Source organism: Anguilla rostrata, chromosome 4 (assembly GCF_018555375.3).
Source record: "Anguilla rostrata isolate EN2019 chromosome 4, ASM1855537v3, whole genome shotgun sequence".
NCBI classification, from domain to species: domain Eukaryota; kingdom Metazoa; phylum Chordata; class Actinopteri; order Anguilliformes; family Anguillidae; genus Anguilla; species Anguilla rostrata.
The window spans coordinates 25,613,244-25,634,280 of record NC_057936.1 but is presented as its reverse complement, the minus strand read 5'-3'; the positions used below and the strand labels follow the sequence as shown (position 1 = coordinate 25,634,280).

Genomic DNA, 21,037 nt, shown 5'->3' with positions numbered 1-21,037 from the left:
CAAATGGTTGTGAATGTGGCAAAATTACTCACCATCGAGCTAGTTGCCAATTATCATTACGCAATAGTTCTTTTAAACAGTATTTTCATCCCCACTTTACTGAGAGGCAAACATGCTGTAGTCTGTAGATACAAAAAATGTATATTTTCCTGGAAACACATCTGCCCTCTCCTGGTTCTCTCAAGCTGTCACTTTTCAATTATGTTTTTCCATGTGCAAAACTTACAAGTACAAATCAAAGTTGGCAGTCATTTTGTACTACTAGTCTGCTGTGCTGACTGCTTCAAATATGTCCTGTAGAAAATGGCAGCTCCCCAGATGACTGAAGTCAAGACGAACACCAGCTTACTATTGGGGCCACTTGTCACACAGGATGTTCAAAGTCAGTAAGTTCATCTACTTCACCTACTTCACATCTTCCACTTTCATGGTCAACAGAAATGTTCGTTCATTGTAGTCCAATGCCTGAAACTTGAAAAACTGGTCAGTCAAAGCACTGATACAGTAGACTTCCAGAAAACGATGGTGAGGTCACCCCAGACGTACCAGAGAAAAATCACTGTAAACTTAACGCAATACAAACTAATACAAAACATGACTGGCCAATCATTTCTATATGAGAGAAGACCCTACAAAGACATAAATGAAAATGATACTAAGGTGAAGCTCAGGAAAGATATGTTGCTATAGGTAACATACACTACATGAACAAAAGTATCTGTAAATTTCTTGATCTGGGGCTGTTGTTCATGGTTCAGGTGAGGCCCCTTAGCCCATAGTGAAGGCAAATCTTAATGTAATGACATTTTAGACCATTCTGTGCTTCCAACTTCATGGGAAAAGTTTTGGGAAGGCCCTTTCCTGTTTCAGCATGACAATGCCACCAGGCACACAGCGAGGTCTATATACAAATGGTTTTGTCGAGAACGGTGTGGAAGAACTTGACCGGCCTACACTGAGCCCTGACCTCAACCCCATCAAACAATTTTGGGTTTAATTGGAAGGCCAACTGCAAGCCAGGCCTAATGCCCAAACAGTGCCTGACCTCATTAAGGCTCCTCTGGCAGGATGGAAGCAAATCCCTGAGGCAATGTTCCAACATCTTCTATGAAGCCTTCCCAGAAGAGTGGAGGTTGTCGATGCTGGATGTCAGATGTCCACATACTTTTGGCCAAGTAGTGTATATGGGACTATCCCAACTCAAACTGATGCAGGCCCACTGACTTTCAATAGGTAACTTATAGCATCACCACCAACTCTGGATAACATCATACCAGGTCATTTGGAAGGATTATCCATTTTCTATGCAGTTTGTTTTTTGCCATACAATTTTGACAGAGAGATTAATATCAACCTTGCTTAGCTAGCTAAATAGCTAATTTAATAGCCGGGCGCCTGTTCACTGTAGTGAGGTCTGAAAATACAGGACGCTTGGCACATCGGCCACCTAAATCCAGCTACCTAGAGAACTAGTTAGCCTAGCTAAGGTTCATAGGTCTTTTTGTATGATTGGATGCACATCCCAGGAAAAAACAGTTATGCCACCTGACATCATCAGAACTCGAACAAATATGGCTATTATTAGGTCGGCAACCCCTGAGCTACACGCTATCTGTCTAGTCAGCTACGTGCTAGCTAATTCAGGTAACGTTACATCATCAAACGAATATTCAGTATCACCAGATACTCAGCATTAGGCTGCTAAACGTGAGTTTTCTGCTCAGCAACATAACTTGATAGCTAGCTGACTGTTAGAGTACGGTTAAAGGCGTGTTGTATTGCCGTTTTGGCTAATAGAATAATTAACTAACGTTAGCTATCTAGCTCGCCAATCCTTTTTATCTGGCTAGTAGCTATTTGGTAGGCTACATGGGATTCTACCAGACTATCCAGTCTGTTAAACTGGTTAGCTAGCTAGCTAGTTAGTTAGTTATCCATTTAAATTAAATAACATATTTAAAGTACGTTAGCTACATAGTTAGGTTAGCAGCTAACAAGCGAATCGGGTAAGTGGACTAGTGGGTACCTAGGTATTCCAAACGAAGTCTGAAACTTGGTTGGTTCTACTGTTTAGCTACCTAGCTAACTAATTTCTAGCTGTGGCCTAATAGCTGATATGCTAATGGTAGCAGCCACCGACCGTTACACATACTCAAAAGTTAGCTATCGACAGCTATGCTGGTGATAGCAAACACTGTCATAGCAAGATATGGATTATAGCCTAGTTAACGTTAACTTGATAACTTAGACTAGTTTACTTAAAGTTTAATTCAGTTTTCATAATACAAGAGACATTAGAATAACTTGTACCTTGGTGAATATGCGGTGTTTTTTCGGTAAGGACAGTGTACAGTCCGGCGTAGGCTGACTTGTGATGTTCTCTTTGCGATGTTAACTCAGCTAGAACGTTAGATAGCTATGGACGTGTCGTGGTCGAGCGATGCCACTGGACTGCCTGGGGTCAGGAACTCACCGGGAGTTTCGGCGATCCCCAAGCAAGATTAATTTAAGAGGCCAGAACCGCCCGGGATAACTAATACGTTAAACTGAAGCATGTTTCCAAACAAAAAAACATTATTAAAAACAAACTTTACACTTTTTAAAGCTATATCTCAAACACAGAGAACTGTATTTTAAATAATCCCGGTATCACGGTTGCTAGGCAGATTTTAACCATGCATGTGTTTCCGTGTACAGCACCATGACTGACACCGCTAAAAACCAAGGAATGAGAGCACTACAGCTATTTCCGTCCAATCATATGAAAGTAAAGCATTGTGACAGTCCACACAACTAGCCAATCATGACGCGAATTCAGACTGCGCTGTTATCAGTGGTGTAATTCAAATATCTCCAGGTTGTTCTGACCATTTAGCATAATAACTTATCGACCTATGGTTTATCCATACACATGTGCCGATGAACGGTGATGACACAGCAAAAAGTATCGTACAGATAACTTTGTTTCATGATTGTGAAAGATGTGAGCGACACCAACGGCGAGTAATGCGACAGGCTGTAATGATAAAGCGACATAATGGGGGATTAGCTAGGTTGGGGTGGAGTACAATGTAACAGAGTATATTGTTATATAATAACTGATATGTTAACCACCTAGAATACAGTCATAATCCCCAGGGGCAGTGGATATTAAAATTGTGTGCAAATAATGTAGATGTAAGGTTATGATGCATACATGTAAATGTGATATTCAGGAAATTAGACACAATGTATTTTGGAAGATTAAAACAGTTCATTCGTGTATCATATGCCAAATATATACCGAACGACAGTTTGTTAGTTCTTTACATCTCATATTTTGATAGAATTTCTTGTCTGATGTTTAATCACTCTATTTTTCACAAGCTTGTATTGATTGTAACATTCTTACAAGGCCTTATGACTTTGCATAGTTGCCTGCAGGTTGTTCTTATATATAAATTCTACAGAAGCAAGCAAGGTCCCTCTTTTACTTTCCTGAAAGTCACCCCGAGATGGAAAAGTAAAATGTACAAGCATATACAGACAGTTTTTACAGTTTATTTTAAAATTCCAATATTTTGGGAAAAATACCAGTATTCAAAAACACAGACATTTGAATGTGGGTAAACCAGGTTTTGGTGTGCCTTTATAAGAATGCAGACAAAGGAATTGAATTGCTGCCATTGCAATATTTGCCATTTACAATGGGACAATTAAAAATACACTGTACACCTGACAACACTTAAAAACGCGTTTGTTCACCATAACAAATGTTAGTCCAACAAAGGCTTGTCAGAAGTGATGAAATGATTTAAAAAAACTAAGCTTGTACACAATGACAAACTTTGCAAGAATTTATATAAACTAAACATTAAGTTTGGAAACAAAATGATTAATATAATATTAAATGTGGTATACAATTGTAAAAACTTTACAAAATCTAATAAATGATTTTTTTTTTTTAAACGATGAAGGCGGCCAAATGTGTAAATGCCCAGAAACGCAGCTGTATAAATCTCCAAGATCTGTTCAGCCATAATAAACCTGCATTGTTACACACATTACCAAAAAAAACTATTTCAGAGAAGAATAGGAGGAAAAGGGAGAGGTCTATATTCTGAAAAAGTTTATTACGTATGTGACAGGAAAATAATCCTACCAATATTTTTAAAAACAATCTTGCTGAGCGTTAAATAATTACAAAAAAAACTGTCAAGCAATTTCTTCCAATCCTGCTCAACAGGGACATCTGTTGGCAGATTAAGGGACTGCACTTATGTTGACTGAAGTTTGCTTTGACTTATTGCTCCCTATTTATGTAGAAAACCATACATTTCGGGGCTCATATATGATCACTGTCATATTTTTTTGTTGTTGCAAACTTAAATGTTTTACAATCGCTCAGATAGACAAGTGTGATCCCTAATGTCGCATATAATACACTCCATGCCATGACACCCAAGCCAGTTATTTCTCAACCTTGAACAAGTTGTGATAGGAATTTAATTAACTAGTAGTTTTTGCAATGCTGTGAAGTTAAAGAAGCAATAACCTTTAAGAAATGACAAATTATTTTCATGCACCTGCAAACATATTTGCAGTCACACAAGGTATATAACACACTATAAAAGAGTTTTCCACTGTTCAAAAAGTAAATAAATTAATTATATAACAGATATGTTTTCAATAATCCCCCCCCCCTCCCCCCACTACTATTAGTAAACCAGCCCCTACATTAGCATGGTCAGGTTGAAATATACACCGCCACTGTATCTGCTGTATCTGCATACAAAATTAGGTAAAAATTGGTTTGTTATAGTGTGAAACTCAATTGGTTTCAGTGATATTAAAAACTCATATTTTTATACTTTCCTCCTCCTGTCCCAGAAAACTGGAGATCAATGCACAGTTCAGCACGTGTCATGAGAGTCATCAGACGGCATTCCCAGGTCCTGGTCCTTTTCCGTTTCGTGGCTTTAGCAGATACTTCTAAACCCTCCTGGGGAACCTGAGGTAGAGCTGGAAACCTCCTCAGTGGCAAGCCTCCTTTTCTCCTTCACGGGATGCTTTTGTCCTCATACGCCGGGAAGCCATGCCCCGCCGCCGCCTCCACACGGTGGAGTCTGGGCCGTGCCGCACGCTGTCCTTGCCTGCAGGGGTGGGGCGAGTCAAACTCTCCGTCTCCACCACTTTCCGTCTGTCGGCCAGTCGGTCGGTCCACACCTCCTCCCTTGTCCGGCTCTCTTTTCCCTTCAGTGTTCACTGAGACTGTATCCCGGATAAAAAGACGCTTTGCATACCAGGTTAAAAAAAAATTAACTAGAAATTCCCACAACCCCACCCCCTTTATTTTCACACCATGAGAAGAAACATAAGTTAATATTGAAAGTATTCCATATAAAACTGAGGCCAGAGGCGGTGTAGAGCCCTTCTGTGTGTGTCCCAGGCTGAGCTCGCAGTAGGCCGGCCTGGCTGGTGGGGTCTGCTGGGCTCATAGCAGGCTGGTGGGGTCTGCTGGGCTCATAGCAGGCTGGTGGGGTCTGCTGGGCTCATAGCAGGCTGGCCAGGCTGGTGGGGTCTGCTGGGCTCATAGCAGGCTGGTGGGGTCTGCTGGGCTCATAGCAGGCTGGTGGGGTCTGCTGGGCTCATAGCAGGCTGGCCAGGCTGGTGGGGTCTGCTGGGCTCATAGCAGGCTGGCCAGGCTGGTGGGGTCTGCTGGGCTCATAGCAGGCCGGCCAGGCTGGTGGGGTCTGCTGAGCTCATAGCAGGCTGGCCAGGCTGGTGGGGTCTGCTGGGCTCATAGCAGGCTGGCCAGGCTGGTGGGGTCTGCTGGGCTCATAGCAGGCTGGTGGGGTCTGCTGGGCTCATAGCAGGCTGGCCAGGCTGGTGGGGTCTGCTGGGCTCATAGCAGGCTGGTGGGGTCTGCTGGGCTCACAGTAGGCTGGCCAGACTGGTGGTGGGGCCATTCTGGGCCTGGAACTGCACTGGGGGAGGGCCATCAGTCCACTGAAGCACCACACAAGGATAAAACAAAAAACAAACATTAGGTTGTCTGATTTACACTCACTCACTCACTCATACACATTCATTAGAATTCAGCTTCTCATAGCTAGTTCTTTACCTTTATCTCTACAATAAAAATAAAATGTTAATTACCAGTACAAAGAAAAAAGTAATTAAGAAATATTTCAAACTAGTAAGAACAAATGCAGAAAGATTATTAGTTGATAAATACAGATGAAACCCAATTTAATAAGTGAGCAAAAGAAGGACAAATGCCTGAACGCGAAGGAGACATGTAAACACATTGGAAAAACCATAACTGTGCCGACCATAAAAATATTAATCAACTAACAGTGGCATCAGTTTGGTAATAAAATCAATCACATAAAACATGGGCCATAACCTGACGTGTAACATTCAGGTAACCAACCCTGTTCTCGGAGATCTACTGTTCTGTTTGTTTTCATTCCAACCTTAATAAAGCACACCTCATTCAACAGCTAGAGATCTTGTTGAGCTGCCAAATTAGTAGAGTCAGATCTGGCAAATTAGGTTTGAAATGAAAACCTACAGAACAGCAGATCTCCAGGAACAGGGTTGGTTACCACTGTACTAAGTGTGTACAAACAGCAACGGTCAAAGACCTGTCCCTGATTCAGCTCTGTTAGAAAAGAAACCCACGGGCCTAAATAAATAATACGTTAAAGCCTGTCTACCTCACCTCTTCCAAGTGAATGTTTCATATGTCAGGTTATGGCCCCCCCAAACCAAATTGATAGCACTGCTAGTTAATTTGTATTCTCATGGTCGGCACAATTACGGTTTTTCCAATGTGCTTCTATGTCTCCTTCACGTTCACTCGTTTATCGTTGATGTGTTCGCTTTTTAAATGGGGTTCTATTGTTGATTTCCCGGTGACTGTGCTCGACCGCGGCAGCTGAATGCGAGCGCGGCAGCTGAACAGCTGAATGTGAGCGCGGCAGCTGAACGGCTGAATGCGAACGGCTGAATGCGAGCATGGCAGCTGAACGGCTGAATGTGAGCTCGGCAGCTGAACGGCTGAATGTGAGCTCGGCAGCTGAACGGCTGAATGGGCACGGCAGGCAGCTAACTGAGTCGCAGCTGAACGGCTGAAAGTGAGCTGCAGCTGACGGCTGAACTGAGCTCGGCAGCTGAACGGCTGAATGTGAGCACGGCAGCTGAACGGCTGAATGTGAGCGCGGCAGCTGAACGGCTGAATGCGAGCGCGGCAGCTGAACGGCTGAATGCGAGCGCGGCAGCTGAACGGCTGAATGCGAGCGCGGCAGCTGAACGGCTGAATGCGAGCGCGGCAGCTGAACGGCTGAATGCGAACGCGGTTCTCACGCTGATGAGGTTGTGCTCCGGTAGGCTGCAGGCGGCGATGTGGTCCTGGAGGAGCTGCTGGGAGAAGTTCTGGTGCATCTGCGCCGCCTCGTGCGCGTCCATCGTGTTCCCGCAGGCCTTGTTCAAATCTGACACAGCGGAGCAACGCACACGTTAAAGGCATTTGCATGACTCCCCAACCCCAGGGCAAACCGGCTACGCACTTCAGGTCCTGAGGTTTGATAAACGAGCTAAATATTCACCCAACCCACTACCAGCTTCACTGTGGGCAAGAAGGACTACAGTTAAATTCTGAAGGCAGGCAAATCTATTCAAATAGATTCAGTCTGTTGGAAACAAAAAATAAAGCAACCAAGTTCTGTGCCATTCATCAGAAACAATGAGACTTATTATACTTACAAAGTCCACTGGCATACACCCTCATTCCTGCCCTTCATTGTCTCCACCCACCGCAAATGCATTCTTTCAGCATGCATTCTTTTTTTAATACGGAAGAACTCAAGCTAGCACAAAAGCTAATTTAGCATTCCTAAATACCATTGTTACCATTCAGTGCAGGACAGCGGACTGGCAGAGATGGGTGGCAGTGCAATACAATGGTAAGCAACTGGTCTTGTAACTTAAAGGTCACACGTTAGATTCCTGGGTACCACTGTACCCTTGAGCAGGGTACTTAACCTGCCAGTATTCACCCAGCTGTATAAATGGATGTAAAAGCTGTGCTAAATGCCTGATGATTTACCCTTCAGCAGAGCAGAGGACCACAGCTGGACAGACATGTCGGGGATCTTGCTGGCCAGCTGCATGGCTGGGACCACCATGTTGTTGCTCTCCTAGAGAAAACAATCACTTCAAGTCAACAACAAACAGATACATGCTACTATACACGAAGGCATAAACAATTCTCAACAGTTATGTGGCTGGATAAATTCTAGAAATCTCAAGGAATTAGAAATAAACAGGCAATGGAAAATCTAAACAAACAACAAAAACAAGCTCCTTAAACAGCGATTAACATGGGTCAATATTGTGAAATTCTAGTCCTTGGGTTCTATTGCAAGTTAGCTAGTTGCAAGCTAGTTTTCATTAAGTCTGAAATCAATTAATCGGATCTGATCAAGCAGCCAGTGCATGTTGTACACAGATTTTCCAACCTCCTGACAATTATCTGCTCAAAGGTAACTCACTGATAACTTTTTTGCTGTCACAAAATGCAGTGAAGTAAATCATATACATTACCTGTTATAATTAAACGTCTAATTAATTTCAATCAATCGACACATAATCACAAAATATGTTGAAAGTATTAATGAAATTAAGCAAGCTTAAGCAAAAACAAGCTTTTACTGTAACTTTTCTTAGCTGCAAAAATAACTCAAATGCTTATTTACCAATGCTATAGCTACATTAAACCAAATTAACTGATCTTGTGAAAACAAGCACACACAGGACCAAGGTTGGACAAACAGGAAATGAGGTACTGGTCTGCCTGTGCGCAGATCCAGCCAATGGCCACGTCCATACCCGATGGTTTCCCAGCACGTAGAAGATATGGCCAAGCAAAACCAGGGAACAGGCCGTTAGTCGATTCAGATCCTCAGCATTGGACATCTTCAGAGTCTCTCGCAAGAAACGCCTGGAATGGGGGGGGGGGCATTCCAGTGAAGTTACAGGGAAATGGCTATGCACACAATTATGATGTCACAAACTGCCAGTCTGGCCTTTGTGGCTCGTCTCTGCCATAAAACAAGTACAAGCGCAGTAGAACTACACACAGTCCCAGTAAAACACTCGCCTCTTAAGAATACAAACCCTTGAAAAAAAAAAAAAAATCTGAACAATATGTGTACAAGTTTGTCCACAAAAGAAAAGCTCAGCAATGGCCCCAGAAAATGAAAAAAATACTAGCGCAAACAGACCACATTTTTATTTTCTCTTTTGATTGAAGAAATGATACATAGAGCTCAGCACTTGTTCAAGATTGCTTGCTGTAAACAGGAATGCTCAACATGACGTAGGGTGGTTGAGCAAAAGGCATGTTTCCAGAAACAAAGGCTACCTCGCAAGCTATTTACATAATCAACAGTCATGTGAAGACACTGAAAACAGGGACACCTACTACGGTGTGTCTGCTTTGCATTTCCCCAGAGTCCAGTAGCTATTCATGGCACTCTGTGAAGCACACACAGAGAAATACTCACTTAGCCTCATTGTAACGCCCTTGGAAGAAAGACAGGAGTCCCCGGATGTAGAAGGCTGCCGCCCGCAGACAGTGGGAGCTGGGAGAGACAGCACAGACAGTCAGTGTGAGCTGAGAGAGACAGCACAGACAGTCAGTGTGAGCTGAGAGAGACAGCACAGACGGACAGACAGTGTGAGCTGAGAGAGACAGCACAGACAGACAGTCAGAGCTGAGAGAGACAGCACAGACAGACAGTGTGAGCTGGGAGAAGACAGCACAGGTAGACAGTCAGAGCTGGGAGAGACAGCACAGACAGTCAGAGCTGGGAGAGACAGCACAGACAGACCGTCAGAGTTGGGAGAGACAGCACAGACAGACAGAGTCAGAGCTGGGAGAGACAGCACAGACAGACAGTGTGAGCTGGGAGAGACAGCACAGACAGACAGTCAGAGCTGGGAGAGACAGCACAGACAGACAGTAAGAGCTGGGAGAGACAGCACAGACAGACAGAACTGGGAGAAACAGCACAAACAGACACAGTGATGACGGTATCACAATTGCACTCAAAAAACGTACTAGCACTAGCATGATTAACCACCCTGCCCGCCCAAAGGTAAATTTCCAAGACCTTCGTGTCTCTCCTGTAATTTGGGCATTGTTCATTAAACCTAAGAAACTAAGAAATGTTCTTACCTTACAGGGAAGTTATGATCTGGATTTATCCTCTCCAACAGGCTGTACAGCTTCAAAACAAAAACATCAGGACAAAACAAGCTGAGCCATCAACATAGGTGGATTCCTCGCAACTAATCCAGCACATAATCTACCAATAATATTTAACAAATGGCACTGAATTAGTGACCAAGTTGCTGTAATCAGAGACAATGTTGCTATAATTTGGCCCTGTTTTGGCTGTGGCGTCACAATCTAAGCACAGCTGCACTGCCTGAATATAAAACACACATTCTGTTGAGGTGGGATGTGGTTGCGAGAGTTTGTGCTGACCTCCTGGTGTCTGTTCCCCTCCCTGATATAAACGCTGGCCAGGTTGGTCACGATGAAGGTCCAAAGCTCCTGGTGTGTGGTCATCTGTGCCACAGGGACAGACAGTTAGGCACCCGCTCCAAACCCTCTGCACACACCCACCGGCTCCGAACCCTCCACACACACCCACTCCAAACCATCCGCACACACCCGCTCCAAAGCACAAGCTGAAACACCGCCGTGTGCCAGACTCACCCGCAGTGCTGTAGTGAACTGCGCCTCTGCATTGTCCATGCAGTTCACAGAGATGCAGTACAGACCCTGAAAAATATAACACAGGGCCAAGTTACCAGAACATTACTCAGGAGTGTACTGTTACTTACAGGGACATTTACTCAGGAGTGTACTGTTACTTACAGGGACATTTACTCAGGAGTGTACTGTTACCTACAGGAACATTTACTTAAGAGTGTACTGTTACTTACAGGGACATTTACTCAGGAGTGTACTGTTACTTAGAGGGACATTTACTCAGGAGTGTACTGTTACCTACAGGAACATTTACTTAAGAGTGTACTGTTACTTACAGGGACATTTACGCAGGAGTGTACTGTTACTTAGAGGGACATTTACTCAGGAGTGTACTGTTACCTACAGGAACATTTACTTAAGAGTGTACTGTTACTTACAGGGACATTTACTCAGGAGTGTACTGTTACTTAGAGGGACATTTACTCAGGAGTGTACTGTTACTTACAGGGACATTTACTCAGGAGTGTACTGTTACCTACAGGGACATTTACTCAGGAGTGTACTGTTACCTACAGGGACATTTACGCAGGAGTGTACTGTTACCTACAGGGACATTTACTCAGGAGTGTACTGTTACCTACAGGGACATTTACTCAGGAGTGTACTGTTACCTACAGGGACATTTACTCAGGAGTGTACTGTTACCTACAGGGACATTTACTCAGGAGTGTACTGTTACCTACAGGGACATTTACTCAGGAGTGTACTGTTACCTACAGGGACATTTACTCAGGAGTGTACTGTTACCTACAGGGACATTTACTCAGGAGTGTACTGTTACCTACAGGGACATTTACTCAGGAGTGTACTGTTACCTACAGGGACATTTACTCAGGAGTGTACTGTTACCTACAGGGACATTTACTCAGGAGTGTACTGTTACCTACAGGGACACTTTACTCAGGAGTGTACTGTTACCTACAGGGACATTTACTCAGGAGTGTACTGTTACCTACAGGGACATTTACTCAGGAGTGTACTGTTACCTACAGGGACATTTACTCAGGAGTGTACTGTTACCTACAGGGACATTTACTCAGGAGTGTACTGTACCTACAGGGACATTTACTCAGGAGTGTACTGTTACCTACAGGGACATTTACTCAGGAGTGTACTGTTACCTACAGGGACATTTACTCAGGAGTGTACTGTTACCTACAGGGACATTTACTCAGGAGTGTACTGTTACCTACAGGGACATTTACTCAGGAGTGTACTGTTACCTACAGGGACATTTACTCAGGAGTGTACTGTTACCTACAGGGACATTTACTCAGGAGTGTACTGTTACCTACAGGGACATTTACTCAGGAGTGTGCCGTTCCCTACAGGGTACAGGTAGAGCGGGGACACATTTCCCGTTACCTCTACAGCAGAACCGTTCAGGGTTATCTGAGAGCAAGAGCATACTCACTAGTAAAGTGTGAAGCTGAGCAGCGTGATTGGAGAATAACCTGGGGGACTGCTGGCACAGCTGACAAACCTGGGAGATCTGCGGACAGAGAAAAAACCTTACAGTTCACTCAGACTCACACCTTAGTGCTTTGTATTGAAATCATATTTCATACCAGCTTTAAGCAACATATAACTACATTTTTAATACAAAGCACAATCTGCAGCGGGCAACTGTGGGGCTTACTCAGTGTGGACTTATAATCCAACTGTCGGCACATAAATTCAGCAGGACAATGAAATAGCGTTACCTCTTGTAATGCTGTTGCCTTGTGGCCAGTGACTAGCCGACACATGATGATGTGCTCCAGTAGTATGACTTGGAAGGAGGACAGAATGGGGCTGCAGTCCAGCACTGAAGACCAAGGGAACGGACAACAGGGCAAATTAAATCTGACGCAAACGTGGAGAAATTACCTTCAGTTCCACAGCCAAAGAGCGTCCCATGACTGCCATGGGAATGCAGAGCAGACTTTACTCACTTTTTAGTTTTTCTAACTGCATGAGTGCTTTATCTGTGTACTTCTGTGCCTTCTCCAAGTAGCCCGCCTGCATGGAGTGCATTACTGTCACCTGCAAATCACAAAAAGAGAACTTAAATTTTTTTTGAAGTGTTCTATATATTTATACTTAGTGCTGTTGGTCCGGTACTGTTCCTTATAATAACTCAGATGGACACAGTTATGTTCCCTCACAATAAAGGTCCTTCTAAATAAACTATTTACATCTTTAGGTCTTTTGGCCTCTTCTTTTCCCCCCCAGTCATGCTCACGCTGCAGCCCTCATCACACTCGGCTGTCGGCGGTTGACAGACGAGCCAGCGCTCGCCTCTGAAGCGTGCGGCGTCAGCCACCGCTTCTCCTCACACCGCACTCAGCAAGCGGGGCTTCGCATGAGTCACAGAGACACTTCACGCGCAGCCTGACAGGCAAACACCCGGGCGCTCCAGCAGCCAGCAGGGGGCGCTGGCGTGCGACGAGACCCAGTCATCCTGGCCAGCTGATGACCTCCCCGTTGGGTGACACCAGATCCTACTGAGCGTGGCCCTGCGGCGGCTGCCGGTAAGTCAGCGCTGGCACGGTCCGGATTTGATACCAGACAGCGCAGCCTATCCGTGTAAGGCAACAGGGTCTTAACAGGGTGAGACACCAAGCAGCCCCTTTTTGAACTCTTGTCTATCCATGGATGTGGTGGATTCAGAGAATGGGATGGTACTTTCAGGTGAGTTAGTGACTTGTAAAACTGCGTAGCAGTGATCTAGTAAAGCTCCCTTATAGTTGCAGGGTAAGCAGTCCCCATGGAAGAGGCTGCAGCCTGCCCAGCTCAGGGCACTGATGAAAGCAGGGCCAGGAGGAACAGCTCACCAGGTACACCAGCACACACATGTGCTCCTTGGGCAGCCAGTGGAACAGGTCGGCGGGGTTGCTGGGCAGGATCTCGTCATCGTGGAGTGTGGAGATGGTCTGGATGCACTGCTGCAGCTGCTTCAGGCAGGGCTTCACGCTCTTCACCTGAAACACACAACCGCCAAAAAAATGCACTTCTGAGGACTGTTTGTACTGTTCATTAAATTGTTCTGTAACTGCTAACGTTTTGTGTTAGAGCACTTTTCTATTCATTTTACATTGGCCATGCATCCAGATGAAAATTAAATCTGTATGCCACTTTTTCAAATCAAATTGCACCAGGAACACAGAGAATAAAACATGAAAACACAGCAAAAGCACCGCTGGTAGATGAAACGCAGGCTTCCAAAAACTGCAATGAAAAAACTAAAGGACTTACACTGACAGTTCTATCTGGCCAGCTAGGAGATCAGATGTAAGCAAAGCACATTTTTTTGCCTTAAAGGGGCAATTCAGCCAAAAATAAAATAAAGCTATATTTCCACTTACTTGGAAGGTTATCTATCCATTCAGATGGACTCACTGAGATTTAATGAGTTTTCTAGATATCTGCTATAGCTCACCCCAATAAAATGGACCTCAACAAAGCCAATGTTTGTGGTGCTCAAAACGCCAAAGATTTACATTCCGAAAACTCTAAAGCAATGTCGCTTTCCAAATATAATGACACAGTTACTCACAAAAATCTACAGACGTCATTGTGCATCGTTAAGGTCCATTGTATCAGGGTAAGCTACAGCGAATACCTCACCAAATCTCAGAGGAAACTATCTGGATGGATAGATAGATTTATTTTATTTTTGGGTGAACTGCCCCTTTAATAGTTCAGAAGTGAATCTGCATCCATGTCCCGTGTTTGTTCTCAGTTCTTCCCATTAAGTGGTATCCATGCTAAACCTCTCAGCGCTGGCAGCTGGTCTAACCCATCGAAAGCTAGACTAAAGGGCGGCTCCTTACCTGCCCTGCATCCAGGTAGTGTGTGACCTGCAGCACCAGGAAGAAGACCCTCAGAGACTCTTTCTGAATGGGGTTTCCCTGCCAGTTCTCCACGATCTGCCCACAGAGAGTCAGCAGGGGATGCACCTCCTGGAGCTTTCGCTCCATTAACAGCAGCTAAGGAAGCGGACGAGAGCAAGGAAACACGTAACTGCTACAGCTGGACACTGGGGACAATCACAAATCATAAATGGTAATTGTAGATAACGCAGTTTAAGACGCATGCTTAAACTAAGGTACACAGCAAGCTTAATTATTAGTGCAAATTGCAGTGTTTCATCTAAACAGCTCTCCTTTCCAAAAGGCTAAGAGCTTCTAAAAGGCACTAATAATTCTATGTAGGCAGGAAGTGAACAGCAGATTAAAGTAAACAGGTACATCAAGTATGAGTATTTAGCTGCTCAGAAGACTTACCATTCCTTTACTCAATAGAAACAGGGCTCTGAAAAAGAGAAAGCACATTAGCAATATTCAGGTAAAACCATTACAGACCTATTATAGCTTTCATAATTATTTCAGTATACGTACCTACACTACGCTAGACTCATGATGTGCATATAAAAAGACTACATACTATATTACAGGGCGCTGCCTGATCAGTGTCGTGCACATGGTTGCAGTACCTGGTGTATTCAGAGCCCACGACCCTTGCATACTCAGCACCCACTCCCAGAAGGTCACATGCCGACACCAGGTCCTTTTCCAAGGTGTGCAGTTGCTAAAAAAAAAAAAAAACAAACACATAAGGCACAGAATACTTTCATCATCAAATTTTTTACCCCGTAGAAGTTTTATCTCTCTACGCCCTAACCAAGACTGAATCCCTCCAGCCTCACAAGCAGGTAGTTAATTGGAGAATATTTCCGTCCTTAGAGGAGCCTGCTTTACCAAACTGCACTGCATACATTATATTTCAATATTGCAGGCAGGCCTATTGCCTGCTAAATGGCGGCGGTCGGCGATTTACCGCAAGCTGAAAGAGCAGCCGGCAGTGCCAGTAGGGAGTCTGCTGTGAGATCTGGATGGCCTTGCGCAGTAAGGGCTTCGCAGAATCCACCAAATTCTGAAAACAACAACACATTTAACTCTGGCACTGCCCAAACCACAAGCACATACAATCAACATGTATAATGTACGTGTACTTATCACAAATACACTATAGCACTTAAATATCATAGGCTAATACAGTGTTGATTTTTTCTCATCCCGTGTCAGAATACATTGTTCTCCACTGCCAACATGCAAAGTTCAGCATAAAGCACCAACAATTCAGTTACAAGATTTTCTTTAAAAAAACACACGACAAAGCCTACTTCTGATTTCACAGCAGCAATGCACAAAACAAATTTAAAAGTCAGTATAATTCCAATATTTGATACACAACAAGTCAATAACATTTACCTGTTGGCAATAGAGTTCTGAAAGCAGACTTGCAGCTTCAAATTTAACATCTTCAAACTGAGGGACCTAGATACTTTGTAAAGGAAATAACCGGGTTCATGTAGAATTAATATTGCAGCATATAAATCAGCAGTAACTATGGACCACTGTCTTTACCCACAGAACTATACTTTAAAAGCTTGTCCTTACTGTAGAGAGACATACACGGCCCATACGTTTGCAGTAATGACCCTGCTAACTGCCAGTAGTTATATATACGACATGTATCGGAAAGAATATCCCATGTAAAGGTGCGGAATATTAAATAATATGGAATAAATATACGAAAGACAAGATGCATGGAAACGTATCAGTCAAATATAACATGCATGAATATTTGTAGCAATGGCTATTCCGAAAAAGGATATTTGTTGTGAAATGAACCACTGTGGAAGAAAGAACACATAATTATTACTGACAAAACAGTCCAAATAACGTGCAGTAGCTAGAACACAGAACGAAGTTGTTACAGTAGTACCGAAGAGCTAATGCTCAAACAAAATTCAGTTTGTCACGCAGGCAAGGATTCCTTTCATGTCTTACCAACCAATGCTAAAAGCAAACGTATGTATCGAAAAATTTGACTGTGCAACGCAAGTAGCATGTTTAGCTATGAGCGCCAGATGCCAGGCAGTCAGTACTGTAGCTACCTACCTAGTATCGTACCAACCACGGAAGCGTATTCGTTTAGCTAGCCAAATTATTATAAAGTCACCTAACCAGAAATACATTTCAAATGAAACCGACAAGCTCCAGTTGGCACTGAAGTATACGTTAGCACGCTAACTGCTTCTTGTGTTGAAAATATCACAAAACACACTAAATTGACATTAAAGTTCTGCGTGACATATCGGCCTGACTTATGTAATATTTTAACAAATTAACTGTATCTGCTGTATAGACTTCTACACGACACGCTTCTCTTTTCTCAATGCACATCACCGACGCGGCCTTCTCATACCCCCGCCACTGGCTCACATCCCCGGCCTTTCCCTGATTATCCCTCACCGCTTTCTCCAGGTGGGTCCTGGCGAGTTCGCTGTTCTTGGTGTGATGATAAAGCACCGAGCCGAGCTGAAGGTGAGTTCGCGCTTCAACCCTTTGCGGGGGCTTGAACTGAAAAACGGCCTGAAGACAATGGACGCAAAGACGAATCTTAGGAGGACTTGAAGTACGGAAATGCTCTGCGAATCCAAGCAAGGCGAGGTACCAAGATTCTGGGGCCTCACTGCCAGACGCCATTTTGCCGACAACAACAACAACAAGCACGGGCCTTCTCCATCCCCGCGTGATTTCAGCGAGTACCACGAGAACCTTACTGGCGATGCGAACCGAATGGGTTTTCGGGAGATGTATTTTAGAATTAAATAAAAACATGCTAGTTTGTCTGAGTTGTTAGAAAAGTTGCATTATCAATATATATATGTATATATAAATAAATAAATTTAATTCGTATAAAAGGCATGCACAAGTCGTTTAAAATGTTAGCCATGCTGTAGTAATCTTTTGAGACGCGTCGACAAGTAGCCAACGTTTTATGCTGTGAGAGCTGAGAGGGGGATACCAATACGTGTTTTATGATTCGAGAGATGTCTACGTACTATAAGCAGTTGATTAAGCATCTTGCTCAAGGGCACAACGGGCAAAAATATGAATTAAATAATTAAAAGGCAGAAATATTACTGGACGTTTTCATCCATTTTAGAGACCACTGATGTGACTGCAGTTAGGCTGGCCACCAATGCCGCTTATTCTGCTTCATAGATTGCGCATCAAAAGCACACTGCTCTTTTTAAGCATTTCGTTAAAAATGCACATTTATTTGACGTCTTGACTGTTCGTCAGTATTATTTTACCTGTTTGTGCTTCTGGAAGGTGATGCATTGCCATCAATGGTGCATACAATATCCTTCTAATAACAATTAATTCAGATTCGTATGGGTAATTGCAAACCTGGATTTTGAATTTGGAGAAACAGGGATTATCATCTTCAACTGGGGCTGTGTTTTATACCAGTGTGGAAGAACCATAGACTGTGTAACAATAGGGAAGAACACATTTTCTTTTAAGACAGCAGGGGCTCATTTAATTTCCCATCACTGCTCAGAGCCAGAGGTTGGTGGCACAAATCCCACAGCACCCACGGAGGACAGTAGACAGCAGAGCCAAAGTTAACCGCCGTCATAATGGAACAGCCGCGTGAAAGTTGTGCCCCAAGCGACACGGTCTGTCTCTTTATCACCATTGGGCCTCTTGTCATTCTCAGCGCGTTCACAAAGCGCTATCTGCACATGTTTTCCCCGGCACATCTTATCGGGGAATTTATGAAGGCCAGCGCTCCTTTTTCACTGCACACCTTGGATGTGGCAGATTTTTTACATGGGTGAAAACCAGCTTATCTCCACTGGCAGTTACAGTCGGAGTGGCGCGTTGGCAAGGCTCGTATCTGGCTGCAAGTTGCTGAGTCGTCTCAAGAAGAGCGCGAGTGATTTTTCTGGAAGCCGGACAGCCTCGTCTCCCGTAGATTGACCTTCACTGCGGCTGTATGCTTCTGTGGGGCAAGTACTATCAGTCGAGAAGAGGGGTGTTGAACCCATCACATCCTCTCCCAAACACATTCTAAAAATCCCTAGTGTATGCGTGTGGGTGGGATATAAAGTATCTCTCTGTCATCAAGGCCATTATTCAGGCCTTCCACGGTGATTATATATTTATTTATTTTTTACATAGTGAATTGCGACCTTGCTTTCACTCCAAACTAATGAAGGCGCAGCAATGGACAAGCATACGGTATGCAGAGGCATTCAGTAGACGCTCCGGAGCACCAGATGCCTGTCAGGCAATGCAACGTCAACTTCCCTAGTCCTTTAGTTTTTGTTGTTGTGAATGAGGGTAGTCGAAAGTCCTGCTAGAATGTCGCGTGTGTCCACCCAGAATGGTTTATCCCTCATAGGATGCCCTTTGCTCCTTATTTTTTGCCTTGATAAATATTTAATTGTGGCAGCTGTAAAGTTTTCTGGGCACCACAAGTGCATTAAATACCATCATCAGCGCCCACCATGGTCTACAATATTGACTCTGGTCTACAGTATTGGTTACCGTAGTGTACGTCACTGACTTTGTGTTCTGTATTTGAGCAATGGAGTGGTGACTACTACCGTCTTGTACGGTTTCCTCTTATTTAATCTCAATTTAATTAAATTATAAATGAATGCAGTTGCCCTCTTCTACTGTGTGAGTCTGGGAAATGATGCCTGTTTGGCTCTTCCTGCTGGGCATTGAGAAAGAGGCCTGTGACATCATGCTTTTCAATTCAGAGCTCTCCTGCCCTGAGTCCTGGCTCCACCGGACAGAACCAGGATCATCTGTCAAGGCTACCAGGCAGAATTACTCATATGTTCATATTACTCTATATACTTTATATGCTCATAGATTATTCTTTATTGCATTATTCAGCCATATTCAACAAGCGGTTACAACATTCTAATTTTTCATTTTTGCAGCTGTGTTCCACACTGTAGCTGTAAGGGACATGGGTTGACGGTTCTGTGTAACAGCACAGGCCTTCCACCCTCAGGTCTGTTAAAAGCTCACATTCATGACAGATGTATACACGTTAAACTTTGAAACACGCACCTTCCTGTGACCTGTGAGAGGGAATTTGTTTCTTTCACATCCTTTGGGAGACAGCGTGTCATTTAAAAAGCCAGTCTGATAAAACTGGTGTCTCATAACAGAGCTCAATTCTACCTTGCAGTAATATGTTTTCTTTTGCAGTAATACATAATGAGGTGAGAGACACCAGCAGTGGCAGGGCAAATACACAACAGAAAACCATACTGTTTCACAATGTTTATAATGCTGATTTGCATTGCATTTTTTTTTACCATACAGACATGTAGTCCAGAGAGACTTACACTTTTTTTTTTTTTTTCATTTTACTTAGTATCCATTTATGCAGCTGGAATTCACATTAAGTATCTTTCTCAAGGGAACAACAGCAGTGTCCTACCTGGGAATTGAACCTGCCACCTCTAGGTTAGCAGCTGAGTTCACCAACAATTATACTACACTGTATAATTAGAATTATGGGAGGAACATTCCTTCCATAACTGCACATGCAGACTCTCTTCTAAATGGATGTTAGCTAGCTGAAGAGACAAAGTCTAACTGATTAGCAGTACTGTCACAATCCATCATTCTCTGCATCAACACAGCGACAAAATGATCATGAAGACCTTCTATCTAGATTTCATCTAATTAAAAAATGATTGCACAACACGTAATAGGTAAAACACAGTTGGAATTCATTGTTTTATTTAAAAAGACAGTTATTCAGTAAGGCTTGAAATAATGCAGTCATTCAACTTGGATGTAATACCAAAATAATGCCACAAGGTGGAGCCAAGTAATAAGCAACACAAGGTAGAACGTTGAATAAAATAACTGGTAGGCTATTAATAAGACGCCAGCATTGAACTTAAATAACATTAGCAGTACTTTATATTTTAGCATTAAGTTCTTTTTTCTTTTAACATTCTATGCAAGTTAATTATCAAATTGCTTGAGCATTAAAGAAATATGCAGAAGTTTTAAAAAATGAATTTTGGAACTAAATGTACTCATTTGTTTTTCCAAAAGTAAAAATTAGAAAAAAAATTAAACAAGATTAAAGACAAAAAATATAATTCTAAAATACACAGAAAGATGGATATTATAAAAGTAAATGACGTAAAGTGTAATGAAAATAAGTGACCACTAGATGGCGGTTATGCACAATGGGAGGCACTGCCACGATGTGACTCAAAGGGGGGTTAGGTCTTCTACAACCACCCCATGCCCTGAACTTGACCTTCACACTGTGGTCCCTGTCTGGGAAAATACTGCTATACAGCACTGAGGGGCCCTAAACAAC

General features: G+C 43.3%; 2 protein-coding genes and 1 long non-coding RNA gene across 4 annotated transcripts in view; all 3 read right to left on the bottom strand.

Moving 5' to 3' along the window:
• The window catches only part of gatad2ab (GATA zinc finger domain containing 2Ab), a 48,164-nt gene extending 45,473 nt beyond the window's left edge, over positions 1 to 2,691 (bottom strand). The window contains exon 1 of one of the 2 annotated variants that reach the window (XM_064331776.1): positions 2,474 to 2,691. The gene's annotated coding sequence lies outside the window, so the exon portion shown is untranslated. The other variant, XM_064331774.1, reaches the window with a different exon arrangement.
• An 829-nt stretch (positions 2,692 to 3,520) lies between these two features.
• LOC135253021 (MAU2 chromatid cohesion factor homolog) lies at positions 3,521 to 17,430 on the bottom strand. The gene is made up of 19 exons (XM_064331779.1): positions 17,131 to 17,430; positions 16,491 to 16,508; positions 16,084 to 16,149; positions 15,650 to 15,745; positions 15,306 to 15,400; positions 15,097 to 15,124; positions 14,644 to 14,799; positions 13,645 to 13,791; positions 12,763 to 12,853; positions 12,532 to 12,635; positions 12,243 to 12,320; positions 10,772 to 10,837; positions 10,538 to 10,621; positions 10,226 to 10,275; positions 9,552 to 9,629; positions 8,875 to 8,986; positions 8,093 to 8,183; positions 7,351 to 7,478; positions 3,521 to 5,988 (listed from the first exon to the last, which is right to left on the bottom strand). Exons 1-19 carry the CDS (start codon positions 17,362 to 17,364, stop codon positions 5,914 to 5,916), a joined length of 1,797 nt encoding a protein of 598 aa, XP_064187849.1. The 5' UTR covers positions 17,365 to 17,430; the 3' UTR covers positions 3,521 to 5,913.
• On the bottom strand, positions 6,751 to 7,344 carry LOC135253022 (uncharacterized). Its single transcript, XR_010329517.1, has 2 exons — positions 7,180 to 7,344; positions 6,751 to 6,990 (listed from the first exon to the last, which is right to left on the bottom strand). It is a non-coding gene; the product is annotated as an uncharacterized LOC135253022 (long non-coding RNA).
• Positions 17,431 to 21,037: the final 3,607 nt, after the last annotated feature.

Excerpts from the sequence above, each read along its gene's own strand:
- LOC135253021 (XM_064331779.1), bottom strand. The coding sequence starts at position 17,364 with ATGGCGTCTGGCAGTGAGGCCCCAGAATCTTGGTACCTCGCCTTGCTT. Across the intron at positions 9,630-10,225 it reads GATCATAACTTCCCTGTAAG|CTCCCACTGTCTGCGGGCGG; the intron begins GTAAGAACATTT and ends TGTCTCTCCCAG. Across the intron at positions 5,989-7,350 it reads CGGAGCACAACCTCATCAGC|TGGACTGATGGCCCTCCCCC; the intron begins GTGAGAACCGCG and ends GTGGTGCTTCAG.